Source organism: Giraffa tippelskirchi, chromosome 2, assembly GCF_054371585.1.
Source record: "Giraffa tippelskirchi isolate mGirTip1 chromosome 2, T2T-mGirTip1v1.2.pri, whole genome shotgun sequence".
NCBI classification, from domain to species: Eukaryota; Metazoa; Chordata; class Mammalia; order Artiodactyla; family Giraffidae; genus Giraffa; species Giraffa tippelskirchi.
Window position 1 is genome coordinate 92,334,171 of NC_137276.1, and position 13,672 is coordinate 92,347,842.

A 13,672-nucleotide genomic window follows, 5' to 3' on the forward strand; every position below is an offset into this window, starting at 1 on the left:
ATTGTGCTCCTAGTCAAATAGATTCACAAACTAATTCAGCATGTAAAAAATAATTTTACAAAACATCCAAGCCAACCTTTCAAATCCACTTTTATTTTCCTTTTTCCTCCTCACATACAGAACTTTTCCACACACTGAATTTCTTGCAACTATAAAGTCATTTGATGTTGGTCAGGTACCATTTTATCCCCTAAAACTTTGCTGGCATCAAAATATGACAGTTACCCAGTGTTAAATCTATAAAATATTTACATAGCACAGCACATTAAGCTTTAGACACTTGGCAATTAAACCACATAAAAATTGGACAAGACCCCCAACCTACACGTTCAGAATCAGGTGTTCACAGTCCCTATCTGATGACTGTACATGGTTCAAAAGGCAGCAGAGGCAACAGGCAGTTACTTCGAAGGACATGGACCACTATTATCTGGAAGCACATTACGTTATCCCAGTGTCATGTACCACTCCACCTTTCTCCAAGGCGGTCTCATAATTCTGGAATGGAAGGTCCCGCTGATACAAAATGAAGACAGACAACACAACGTTTACTCTGTGGAGACATCCTAACTCCTACTATGCATGCATGGTGATCTTGAATGCAACTCGTCCTAAAAACTTGTCACGGTCATTCTGAGTTTTTAGGTTGGGTGATCCATCAATCTTGCACTCAACCACTACTTCTTTTACGTCACCATCACTACCAAAGCTGAGCTGGACGGCAACTAGTGGCTGCAGGTAGCTCCCCTGGCAAATAAAGGAAAATACATTAATTCAAATTCTATAGTAACTTTAACTACACTTTTCAGGAGCTTGCCTATTCTTTAAAAATTGAAAAAAACAAAACAACAAGATTTTAATCTATTAATTAGATGTATTTTTTTTATCCTCTACATTTTTTTCCTTAGCTGAATATTCATTTACTTTTACTTTTTTTTACTGATCAAAGTGTTTACGACTATGAATTTTCCTCTAAGCACTCCTTTAAATGTATTCCATAGATTGTGATTATGTTGTGTTTCATTATTTTTTAGATGTTCTATAAACTTGGTTTACGTTTCCTTCTTTACTCAAGAGTTGTTTAATAGAGAGGTCCCACCTCCTCCCTCTTTAGGAAGGGCACTTTTATTTCAATAATTTTTAGTTTTACTGCATTTGATCACAAGGTATTATTATATTTCTATCTTATGAAACTTGAAGATGCATTTTTTATGATAAATTTTTGTGACAGTTCCAGGTGTTTGAGAAGAATATGTATTTATCTATTAATATGTTTGATAAACATGCAGAAGATTACCTCACTGATGTTACTTCGGTTTCTAATATCCTTACGGTTGCTGTTTAACTTGGTGCAAATATACTCATAACTGTTTTGCCATCACTGTGGTTTCTAAATACAAGCCTTCACTAAAAGGAACTAGGGGATAATTCCAGGGCCGAGGCAGGGAAAGTACAAGATGAACCTGGACCACTTGTGGTGCTAGAAAGTAAGTTAGTGCTGTAGGAATCCAGGGAACATGCCTAAAGGACACAGAAGCTAGAGTCAGTCTCCACCAGCCAAATGGGGGAGAGTTTTAGCACCAAAATAAATGATTATAACATAAAACACCTAAATTATGTAAGAATCTATGAGACTATATTGATATAAATAAATAGTGGAGAAGAAAATACACTTTTCTTAGAGTGGAATGCCAACTAGTAAATGGAAAAAGGAAAGATGAAATTAGAAAAAAAATTTGAGAACAATTCTATTAGTAACTGATTCAGGAACGAATCAATAAATGCTAAAATCATGGGAGCAATAATTTTACAGACTCTCCAAGTATTCACCCCACATAATACTTACTGATAACAAAGGAAAAAAGTATAACTTTACATTAGAGCAATTTGACTGACACCACCTTAACGAAGTGTTCAAGGTTAACATCACCATCAATGGGACTCAATACCACGTCCCTCCTGACATGCCATTCTGAAAAGGACATACCATTTCTTCTGAGGCATTCATGCCAAAAATGCACAACCTACATTTAACCATGAAAAACATCAGATAAACTCAAACTGAGGAACATAAGCCACAAAGTAAGCCCCAAAAGCCCTGCACTCATTTTTGAAGAGTTCAAGGGCATGAAGCAGACAGATTGAGGAACTGTTGCAGGTTACAGGCAACTAAAGATGTCAGAATGTAACACCCTTGAAAACACTTTCTTGTGCAATAAAGAACATTACTAAAAGAACTGATGACATTTCAACATGGGTCTGTAGATTAGACATTAATACAGTTCAAGCTAATTTCCTTTGTTAAGTACATGATGGTTATTATGATAATATCATTTTAGGAAATTCAATGTAAAGAGCATTTAGTGTAAAGAGACACTGCATTCATAACTTAATGACAAAGGGTTCATGGGAAAAATATATATGGAGACTGACAAGACAAATGATGTAAAACATCAACACAGGCAAGTTGAGCAAAAGGTTAATAGGAATCCTCTGTACTGTGCTAGCCACTTAAGTTTAGAATTATTTCAAAATAAAAGTTTACTACTACTATATATATAAACTGCTAAATATATATATAATACATATACATATGTATTATATATATATAAAATACACTTAAAGGAAAAATGTGGAAGAAATTCCACAATAATAGTTATCTCTGGGAAATGACTTAACCACTTTTCTATATTCTTTAAATAAGCACACTCTATGACATGAAAGAGAAAATGCTATTTTGAAAATAAACTTATCTGCTTCGGTTTTGTGCTCCAGTTGTAGACCTGGAGTCTCCATTTGCCATCACCAATATATTTAAAAACCAGAATAGATGATGCACACATTACACAGGGCATGTGTCTACCTGACCCAGACACCTGGCATTTTAATACAGATGTGCCAGTTTCCCAAGAGTCTCAACTACTTAAGAATTTCTAAATACTCACATGCAGTTTTTTCCCATAATATGGAAAATATTTTAAATCTATCATTCCATTGGTAGGATAAGTTGATAGAAATGCTGTGCTTTCACTCTAAAGTTGAAAACAAAAGAAACTCTTGTTAGGTCACAAAAAATAGTTTTTCAAAAGTGTATTTTTATTAAAGCAATATCAATTATGAACAGTATGGAGAAACTACAATGCTGTTTCAACTGCATTCGCTACAAGAGGATTTTTTGAAAAGAGACTTACTCATGTTGATTTAAACCCCCTGACATGAACTATCCTGATTTCCTGATTTATTTCTATGACAGTCCCTTTAACTTATAGCTGGATCTACTCATGCACTGTCTGTAAAATCTTATCTGCGTTCCAACTACCAAATGCCCATTCTCTAGCCACTGACGGCAGGAGTGCACCAGTAGGTCTGGGACCAATGAATTCTAAAATGAATAAAATACTGTGCACTTCCAGACTGGGAAGCAATAGCTGCCACAACCCAGAATGTACCACTCGGGCCTGGGAGGCAGCAGGTCCAAAACAACTATGATAACTGTAGTCAGAGACGGAACGGATCATGCAGCTGATAAAAAACTCAAGGGAAAATTTAAAGTACTCTGAGCTAATACTCTTCTTATGCAATTTGAATATCACATTTTCCTTGAATTATTTTATGAGCACATGTAAGTCAATTAAAGGTGTTATATGACTGCTGGAATTATATTCCACGTGTTTAAAGATAAATTGTATGGCACAAGGAATAGAATCAATATTTTATAATAACTATAAACGTAGTATAATATTTAACAATTGTGAATCCTTCTGTTGTATACCCAAAACTTACGTAATATTATAAATCAATCATACCTCAAAAAAACTTTTATACACAATAAAAACACAAACCTAGTATTCTTCTTGAAAAATAAACAATTCACAAAAATTCTCATGTAACATATTCTAAATAGGTCCAGGATTAATGACTGTAACTTTACACATACTGAGTAGGATGACAGAGACACCAAATGATTAAAATCAGTGGCAATGTCACAAGGCAGTAATATAAAACATTACTAAATGTTTGAATTGTAGATTTGGATAAACTAATTTCTACTTTAGAAAGAAAACATGAAACACTATAGCAAAACTAAGAATCTCCTCTTAAGGGAACCCCTACTCTCTGCTTACTTCACTGAACCACTGTGAAGTAGCACGTGTGTGTGGGGTGAGAGAAACACATGAATAAGCAATATAGACAAGACAGCAAAGCCTAAAGTGATGACACTCCAAAAAGGGGGCAAGTTCTAATAATCCAGACCAAAAATTGCGAAAAGAACAGGCGATAACAAGGCTAAGAGAAAGTACAGAAGCCTTTTTTCAACCATTATTCAAACACCACCTTATGTTGTATTCCTTAATTTAAAAAATGTTAAATCTAAAATAACATTTTACACAGGAGAAAAAAAGTCACTTTAATGTGTTTCTGTACATTAATTACTTTTGTTTAACCTTAGTATATGAGCTTAATTCCTAGAAACACAGATATGTTCCCCAAAATGTAAAAGTTTTTCCTTGGGTTACAGTTTATTGAGCACTTCAGTGTGTATGTTCAGCCAGATACGACACTCAATTTATATTTACCTTGTTTAGGCTTAACAACCCTTTCGAGTATGTGATCAATTACAGAGAGGGGAACTGAGGCTCAGAGTTATGGCCACATGCTCAATGAATTGCTCCACTGGTTTGCATCAAAACCATCAAGCTGGTAGACTTTTAAACTTACATTTTATATCTCCCATGAAAATAAACATTTAGAAATCAAGAAACAATAAAAGGTATATCTGAACAATGATAAACTTTAGGGTAAAGCTGCATGTCATGGTTTTCTACTAGCAGTCACTAAATTCCACTGAAAACAAAATAAAGATTTAAAATGAATGCATTCTGTTTATTCTACATCATCATCACTTGGAAATCATTTGAAGAACACACACCGAATGTTCTAAGAAGTGGTTATCTCTGGGCAAAAATTTACCAAAATTTTTCCTTCTGTATTTTTCTAAATTTTCTTTAATGAATACAATTCATTTTTGTAAGGGAATAAAAAAACTAATGACATAAATATGAATATTACATCTTTTGCAGGAACCATTCTTTAAAATTAAAGGCCACTTCTAAGAGCATGTCCTATCATCAATGTTTTAGTGTCTCCAGAACTCTTAACTTGTATAAAAGCAATTAAAGCAGATCAAAGAATATAAGACAAAAGAAATGTATTACATAAAAAGTAATTCAACTGAAGAATTTACACCAAGAACACTTGATATAGACAAATCTAATGGAAAACAGCACTATGATGATAGGCAATAAATGTTTCCATCTGTTCACATAGCCACACCTCTAATATTTATGTATGCCACCTGGTTACTCCTTTGTAACTAGCCTATGCGTAATGCAAGATTTTACAAGCGTTTCTTCCAATTTTGTGTTTTTTTTCTAAAAACAAAAATATTCCACAACAAACAAAAACTGTATTTTGATTATTTTATATACTTTCCACACGACTCTTCAAAGCAAAAGGGACAGCAAGCTGAAACCTGAGTCATCAGACCAAAATTTTTCATGAACATTTCTCCCAACTATTCTAGAAGCAAAAGAAACGTAACAGATAAACAAGGAGAAAAACCCATTTATAACCCTAAGGGAAGAGTCACATAGAGCTGTTTATACTGGCCACAGGCTTACAGAAATGAAACCTTGGGAAAGGAGTGGAAAGCTCTCGCCCTTCTGGCCTGCGTATGTGTGTGTGTTCATTCTCCTTTCATGGTGGTGGCTCCACAGACTCACTGGCTCAAGTGTATCTACATGGACTTCTCACGTTCAGAGTTAAACGCCCCTGAACACAGGACACTGTCATAAAATCAGCACTTCCGCCCAGCTGAGGGCTCGCACCCGGCCTCAGGAAACTTCTCTTGGAAAGACTTAAAAGCAAAGGCGATCACAGAGTTACACATTTCCTAAATCTGTCACATAGCTGAAACGTTTTCTTCTGTCTTAAGAGATGACAGTAGAGTAGAGGCTCATTATATTTTTAGAAGGATCTGTATACCAAGAAAAACTCAGCTCAGATGCAGAATCTGGTTTTAAGTGAGATTCTGATTTTTTATCCAAGTTTCCTACTGAGCTGACTACAGCATAAGGAGATCCAGTGAGTTGCCTATGGTCACACATGCCTACTTCAACCCAGATGAGAAAGCACAAAAATTCCTGGCTTTTTATACTACTCTAAACAATGAATAAATACTCAAAATAGATCAATAAGGATACTCTAGAGCATGAGTTCTCCAAGTATGGGTCCCAGACCAGCAGCATCACCAATACCTGGAAACTTAGTTAGAAATGCAAACTTTGGGGTCTTACCCCAGGCCTACTGAGTTAGAACCTGCAGAATTGGGACCCAAAAGACCCTCCAAGTGGTTCTGAGGCATGATCAGATTTGAGAACCACAAGCAAGTTTCTGCCCAAATAAGAAATTCATTCATGATTAAAAGGGATTACAGTTTTCTTGGCAAACAACTTCAGAAGTGATTCCAATGTAACATTTCAATCAAGACACTTCTGTCATTATTAACTAGAGGTGGAATGCTAATATTTTACACAGTAACAAAATTAAATTTAGAACTTAACAGTTTCTCCTGAGAACTCTTACCCATTATTTACATATTTGTCTTAGTTGCACTTTGCAGCATGGAGAGAAAACAAAAGAAATTATGAAATGAAAATAGCACAGCACTCTGGAAAAAATAAAGCAGGGATAAGAGAGCAAAATAATGCTTCTACCTTAAGGAAAAGATATCGTGTTTCATTAAATCTCAGATGCCACTGATGTACACCAATTTATGTACTATTAAGAGAGAAAAAATTTTATACACTATTAAGACTCTATCAATTATAGGGCCAACCCCAATTTCAGTGTTATTCAGGCAGAAAAAAGAAATTGAATCTTAAAATCAATGAAATATGGTACATGTAAATATAAAGGGAAAGAGTGTGATATCAAGTGCACGCAGAAAATAAAGTCTTTTTGCATTATCATTAGCAAACAAGGTTGGAGGAGTTTATTCTAAGAATGGCACTACAATGGACTTTAAAATATGACAGGGAAGGGGAAAAAATGACTAAATTCATTAGACTTTTAATGTATTTTTAAGATACATTGAACTTCAACAGAAATTCGGTTATTTTCTGAATACTAACCTTTGCAACACAGTCTATCCTTGGTTCTCCTTGAGGCTTTAATCCAATTATCTAAGGTAAAGAAACAATGATTAATTGAAACATCACAACTGTATACAACAGAACCTCCTCCTTTGTTGCTGAGGACAAGGGGTGGGAGGGTTGAGATGAACATTCTCTGTCTTTAGTGAACAACTCGTGTCCAACTCTTGCGACCCCGTGGACTGTAGCCTGCCAGGCTCCTCTGTCCATGGGATTCTCCAGGCAAGAATACTGGAGTGAGTTGCCATTTCCTTCTCTAGGGGATCTTCTCGACCCAGGAATCGAACCCAGGTCTCCTGCATTGCAGGCAGATTCTTTACCAACTGAGCTATGAGGGAAGCCACTGCCTTAAAACCTTTTCCATTTGCCTTTTGATTTTATTTTAGAGGAATAGAATAGATTTTGCAATATAATAATCTTACCAATTATCTATCTCATTATAGTACTAGGGCAATTTAGAAAATTAAGTCAGTTATAAAAAATTGACCGAAACACAGTATTGTACTTTGCTCCCCTTAAAGTAATAGAAATCTTTACATTTCATTATTTATATTAAGACATCATTAATGCAAATAAGCACTGCAAAGGTATAATATAAGAAGTAACTGTTCTTCATGAAACTATGTTAGGTCACCACCCGACCATGTTTCCATAAGGCTTCTATAGAACCCTAATTGTATTTCAGATCTATAAAACACATACATCAAATGAATCCCATTTTAAAGATGGGACCATTCAGCTCTATGTAATGAAGCTACTTTCATGTATGTAGTTGACATAACTAACTGTGTGAATGATAAGATATTTATCCATGTATTTTCTGAGAAATTTTGGCATTTTGAATTTATATGCATTTTAGTTTATAATTTATATGCATTTTAGTTTATAATTTATATGCATTTTAATGTGAATGCCTTAAAATATAAGTACTCTCCCCCAAAGAAAAGTAGTGTTGCAGCCTAAATAATTTCAAGAGCAATAACCATCTGTGCCCTTGCAATGACTCTGGAACAAACTATACTGGGATGTGATGCCCTGCCACACTCCTATGCAGCATCTCAGTACTGATTCCCATTTGCCTGATGATATCTTCCTGTCAAGCCTGCCAAGTTCTGCCTCTATCAGCAACTATAGTCTCAGACCCTCATCATTCAGTGGATATACTGGCAAAGAAAATAAACTTGGAAGTTTGGCACCGTGGGAGAAGGAACCAGAGCTTCTTCTCTTGGTTTTCTATTGTGAACAACTGTTCCATTAATCTAGGTGTTGTGAGGATACTCCTAGGAGGCAGCAATTACAAAAGGCATTCCTGTTAAAGAGAATAAATCCAATCCATCTTAAAAGCTGGATCACCTGATCTCACATTACAGTTTGCCTTTCCTATCCAGGGGTTCCACATCTGTGGATTCAGCCAATCACACAATGAAAACATTTGAGAAAAAAATTCCAGGAAGTTCCAAAAAGCAACACTCAAATTTCCTGTGTGTTGACAACTATTTTACACAGCATCTACACTGGATTAAGTGTAAGTAATCTAGAGATGCTTTTAAGTACACAAGAGGACATGCACAGGTTATACACAAATACTACACCACTTTATAAAAAGATCCTGCACATCCCCAGATTTTGGTGTCCTCAGCAGTCCTAGAATCAATTCTCCACAGATATCCATTTTAAAGATGGGACCATTCAGTCCCCTCAGTCAACTAAGTATGACTATGAGGATCATTTCTTGTGTGGACTATGAAAACCCATTTCTACTTTATTTAACAGCATGTGGTATGTATGAGCTCCCTAGCATTTCTAGGGAAAGTAGGGGTCCCCTTCAAATAGCTGTTCACATTGCTCCCACTTCCCTGCCCGCCTATCCTGCCTTTAGTTTCACCTCCACTTTAACCTTAATTCTTAAGTCTTGCTAAAACGTTTACTGAGTGCCTACCATGTGTCAGGCAACATTTCAGAATGATCTCTAGAGTGCTAAGGGATAATCAGACAACTATCATCATTCACAGAGGGAGGGGAAGGATAGACTGGAGGAAAGACAGTCTGGACACCTAAGCATCTTGCTGGCTCTCCCTAAGGGAAACTCCTTATCTAGCAGTGCCAGTTTCAGAAGACTCCAGTTTCAGCTTTATTAGGGATGCTGACTTCAGTGATGTGTATACTCAAGATCTTGAGGGTCTGTACCTGTTCAGGAACCTGCCTATTCTCTGAATAAATGACCAGGAATGATTTCACTCTTCAGGAGAGACCATGCAGGCCTCAACAGGTTACCTGGACTGGAACACAACTCTGCAGTACATTTAGACAGTAGCAAGGCACAGGGTTAGGCGACCACTTCATTATGCAAGGAAAGCATCCTCCCTTTGCACAAAGACCCCAAAACACTGTTACTTAGACATAGAGAACATTATTAGCTTCTTGGTTTGCCGGTGGCTATACGATTCAGGCACCTCTTCTGGACAACACAGCAAAATGCTGGCTGGGCTCATTTTAATATAATTTTATCTGTATTTTTACTATTAATTACATAGACGTGTACTATAAAGCTATTCAGAAAAAGCTAAATGAGCCAAAAGTTTACTGATCTGCCATGGGATTTTACATTACATTACTGCCCAGATGCAAAGATGAGCACAGCACATTAATACAACCATGCTGTGGGCACGACCCCCAGCATACCTGATGCCTGAAGCCCTGATCTACGCTTAAGTGTGTGTGTGTAGCTAGATCCAAAAGAGAAAAAGCTGAAGTTGTGTTACTCCCTAGTTTATGACTAACTTATGACCCCACTGTGGTTTTTTTCTGTACTGGTTTTCCAAAGGACAGATCACTGCTAGGCTTTTACATAAGCTACCACCAGATGAGACAGCACTGAATAAACAGTTGTCAGCTTAATAGGAAATTAGAAAAGAGCAGGAGCAGCAAATTTTGTACATACTCTGTTCATTTTCACAAGAATACAAGGCTTTCCTTCTTGGTAGCCAAACGTGGGATCATCCACACCACTGCATGCACCAAGTAAGGCAAGAGGAAACTGACATGCTGTGTATTCTGGACCATTCTGCACAAAAAAGTCTCCACTGGTACAATTTTTGAGATTCTTCTGTTCTTCTAAGCCATATGCTAAAAAGGAAATATGTATGTGTGAATAGATCAGTCAAAAAGGACCTTAAACACAACCAGAACTGTATCACCCTTTGGACAATACTCTTCAAACACAAAAACAACATGCCACATACTGGGAAATTTTAGGGAAAGAATGTTAAGTCTGTTCCTTTAACTTCTAACAGCTATTCAGTGCTTTGCAGTTTATTTAATTTCAATACAAACTGGATGACAGAGGGATCTCTTTTGTCACCATTAGGTGGCACCAGCCATAGCTACAACACTATCTGAATGCTTTTGATGTTCTTGGCCCAAAAGGTAAAATGGTGAGGAAATAAATAGGCATGGCGGTCGCCCTTATAGAGCTTATTTACATCGTAGTGGGGAAGACATTACTGAATAAAATCATAACCAAAGGGCCTCAAGATACAGAGCTACAGCAACTTATATTCTAAACGGATTGCAATAGAGATGATCAGTAAAGGGGTCCATGTGACGTAATGTTAGCTTACCAAATGGTGTTTTCAGCAGAGGTGGAGGTAACGAGATAGATTCAAAGTGACAGGGGAGCAAAATGGTTACAACTTGGAGGTGGGGAAGAAAGGAGAGGCAGACAATTCAGTGATTTTCAAATGTTTGTTGTGCACTTGGCACAGTGTTAAGACAAAAAAGTGACACAGCAGTGAGCAGGTCTGCTGTGGTCCCTGCCCTGAATGAGCTTAGGCTACTGCAAGATACTCACTAATCAACAGTCAAGACATGGTATTACAACGCCTCACAAACAGGCAGTGCGTGGGTATAACTGGTACCAGAAAAAAAGCCACCCAAAATGAAGTCAACCAAAACAGGAACTAAAATTTCAAAGTAAACACATTTAGTTTTGTCGTTGTTCAGTTGCTAAGTCATGTCTGGCTCTTTGCAACCCAATGGACTGTAGCCTACCAGGTGCCTCTGTCCATGAGATTTTCCAAGCAAGAATATTAAGAGTGGGTTGCTATTTTCTTCTCCAGGGGAATCTTCCTGACCCAGGAATCAAACCTGCATCTCCTGCATTGGCAGGCAGATTCTTTACCACTGAGCCACCTGGGAAGCCCAGTTAGTTAATTTTATCTATTTATTTAAAATTTGTTTGTTTGCCTGCTTGTCACGCTATGAGGCTTGAGGAATCTTAGTTCCCAGGCCAGTGACTGACCCCAGGGTTCAGCAGGGTAATCGAGTACAGATTTTTCCCTTAAAAAAATAAAAAGGGTCAAAATTTTTGTTTCTTCTTTTATTTACCAAAAATTAGGATACCACTGGAACCATGTACCAATTTAAAAGCCAAGAATGACTCAGGTATTGGGGTAAGGGGGAACAGGGTAAACTTTTACAACAGAATAGAGCCATGACATTTATCACTCCTTTTTTGACTTTTCTGGCACAATTCTGCAGAAAATATTCAAGGCCTACACCAGTAGCCCCCAAGGGCCTCTCCTGTATATACTCTGTTGGTACAGTTCATCAGGGATCATTTTTGTATGATGCTAGATTCCACTTCTACACAAAACCTAGGTAAGTGCAAGGAGCTGGATGATAAATGGTCAGAATACGAAGACGTGCCTGTGCTGGACATGATGGGAGCACAGAAAGGTCACCTTCTCAGAGAGAGCAACCAAAGAATCCCACATTTTCAAGGAAAGCCTAAAGGAAGACATAAAGAGGTGTAGGTAAACGGGGGGGGGGGGGGGGGGACCTGAAAGGGATCATCTGAACTAGATAAAATGTTAAGTTCTAATTAGTATTTATAGGGGAAAAAACCCAGATAAGATAATGTATCCTTTTAACAGGAGACTCTATCTTCTAAACATGAGAAAGGCATCCCTAAGAATAACAAGGACAATTCAAAGTTTAAAAAAAGGGAAGGGGGTGATGAACATTAAAGATCTGAAAGTAACCCCCCAGTATAATAAAATAAGAACAGAAAACGAGAGAAAACAAGAGAGCAAACACCCAACAACTAACAGAATAGTTCTAGAAAGAGGACCAGAAAAGTGAGGTGAGGAAATTCTCAATAGTTTCCACAACTGGAGGACCCAAGTCTTCACCCTGAAAGACCCTATCAAGTTTTCAGCAAAATGACACTATAGAGACTGACACCAATAGAAAAGTTTAAACCGAAGGAAATATAATTAAACACAAAACCAAAAAAAAACACTGTTGAACAGAAAAAGGTAGATACAAAGGAACTATTGATAAAATTCTATATTTAGTTAAACTACGAACAATACAAGCAAAATGAGGTCATTTTCAGAAATGAAAGGACTAAAAACTTAAATTTCATGTATCTTTAAAATTTTTTAACTGAAATATAAGTTGAGATGTAATCCACATATAACAGTTTTAGGTGTACAACACAATGAATGCTTAAATTATTTGTATACATTGTGAAATGATCACCATGGTAAATCTAGTTAATATCTTGTTCCCACATACAGTTACAAATTCTTTTTCTTGTGATGAGGACTTTTAAGATCTATTCTGGCTAATGTAAACAGTGCTGCGATGAACATTGGGGTACACGTGTCTCTTTCAATTCTGGTTTCCTCGCTGTGTATGCCCAGCAGTGGGATTGCTGGATCATATGGCAATTCTATTCCCAGTTTTTTAAGGAATCTCCACACTGTTCTCCATAGTGGCTGTACTAGTTTGCATTCCCACCAACAGTGTAAGAGGGTTCCCTTTTCTCCACACCCTCTCCAGCATTTATTGCTTGTAGACTTTTGGATAGCAGCCATTCTGACTGGTGTGAAATGGTACCTCATTGTGGTTTTGATTTGCATTTCTCTAATAATGAGGGATGTTGAGCTTCTTTTCATGCATTTGTTAGCCATCTGTATGTCTTCTTTGGAGAAATGTCTGTTTAGTTCTTTGGCCCATTTTTTGATTGGGTCGCAGCACTGTTTACAATAGCCAGGACATGGAAGCAACCTAGATGTCCATCAGCAGACGAATGGATAAGGAAGCTGTGGTACATATACACAATGGAATATTACTCAGCCATTAAAAAAAAATACATTTGAATCGGTTCTATTGAGATGGATGAAACTGGAGCCCATAATACAGAGTGAAGTAAGCCAGAAAGAAAAACACCAATACAGTATACTGATGCATATATATGGAATTTGAAAAATGGTAATGATAACCCTATATGCAAGACAGAATAAGAGACACAGATGCATAGAACAGTCTTATGGACTCTGAGGGAGAAGGTGAGGGTGGGACGTTCTGGGAGAATAGCACTGAAACATGTATATTATCATATGTGAAACAGAACACCATTCCATGTTTGATGCATGAGACAAATGCTCAGG

The 13,672-nt window shown here is 37.0% G+C and overlaps 1 protein-coding gene across 2 annotated transcripts in view; it reads right to left on the reverse strand.

Moving 5' to 3' along the window:
* Positions 1-73: 73 nt before the first annotated feature.
* ATP1B3 (ATPase Na+/K+ transporting subunit beta 3) overlaps positions 74-13,672 on the reverse strand; it is a 37,284-nt gene continuing 23,685 nt past the window's right edge. For both annotated transcript variants that reach the window (XM_081569629.1, XM_081569630.1), the window contains 4 exons: positions 10,156-10,340; positions 7,194-7,244; positions 2,946-3,032; positions 74-747 (listed from right to left, as the gene is read on the reverse strand). In XM_081569629.1, coding sequence (XP_081425755.1) covers positions 577-747; positions 2,946-3,032; positions 7,194-7,244; positions 10,156-10,340 — 494 coding nt within the window. In that variant the 3' untranslated portion in view covers positions 74-576. The remainder of the gene's footprint in view (positions 748-2,945; positions 3,033-7,193; positions 7,245-10,155; positions 10,341-13,672) is intronic.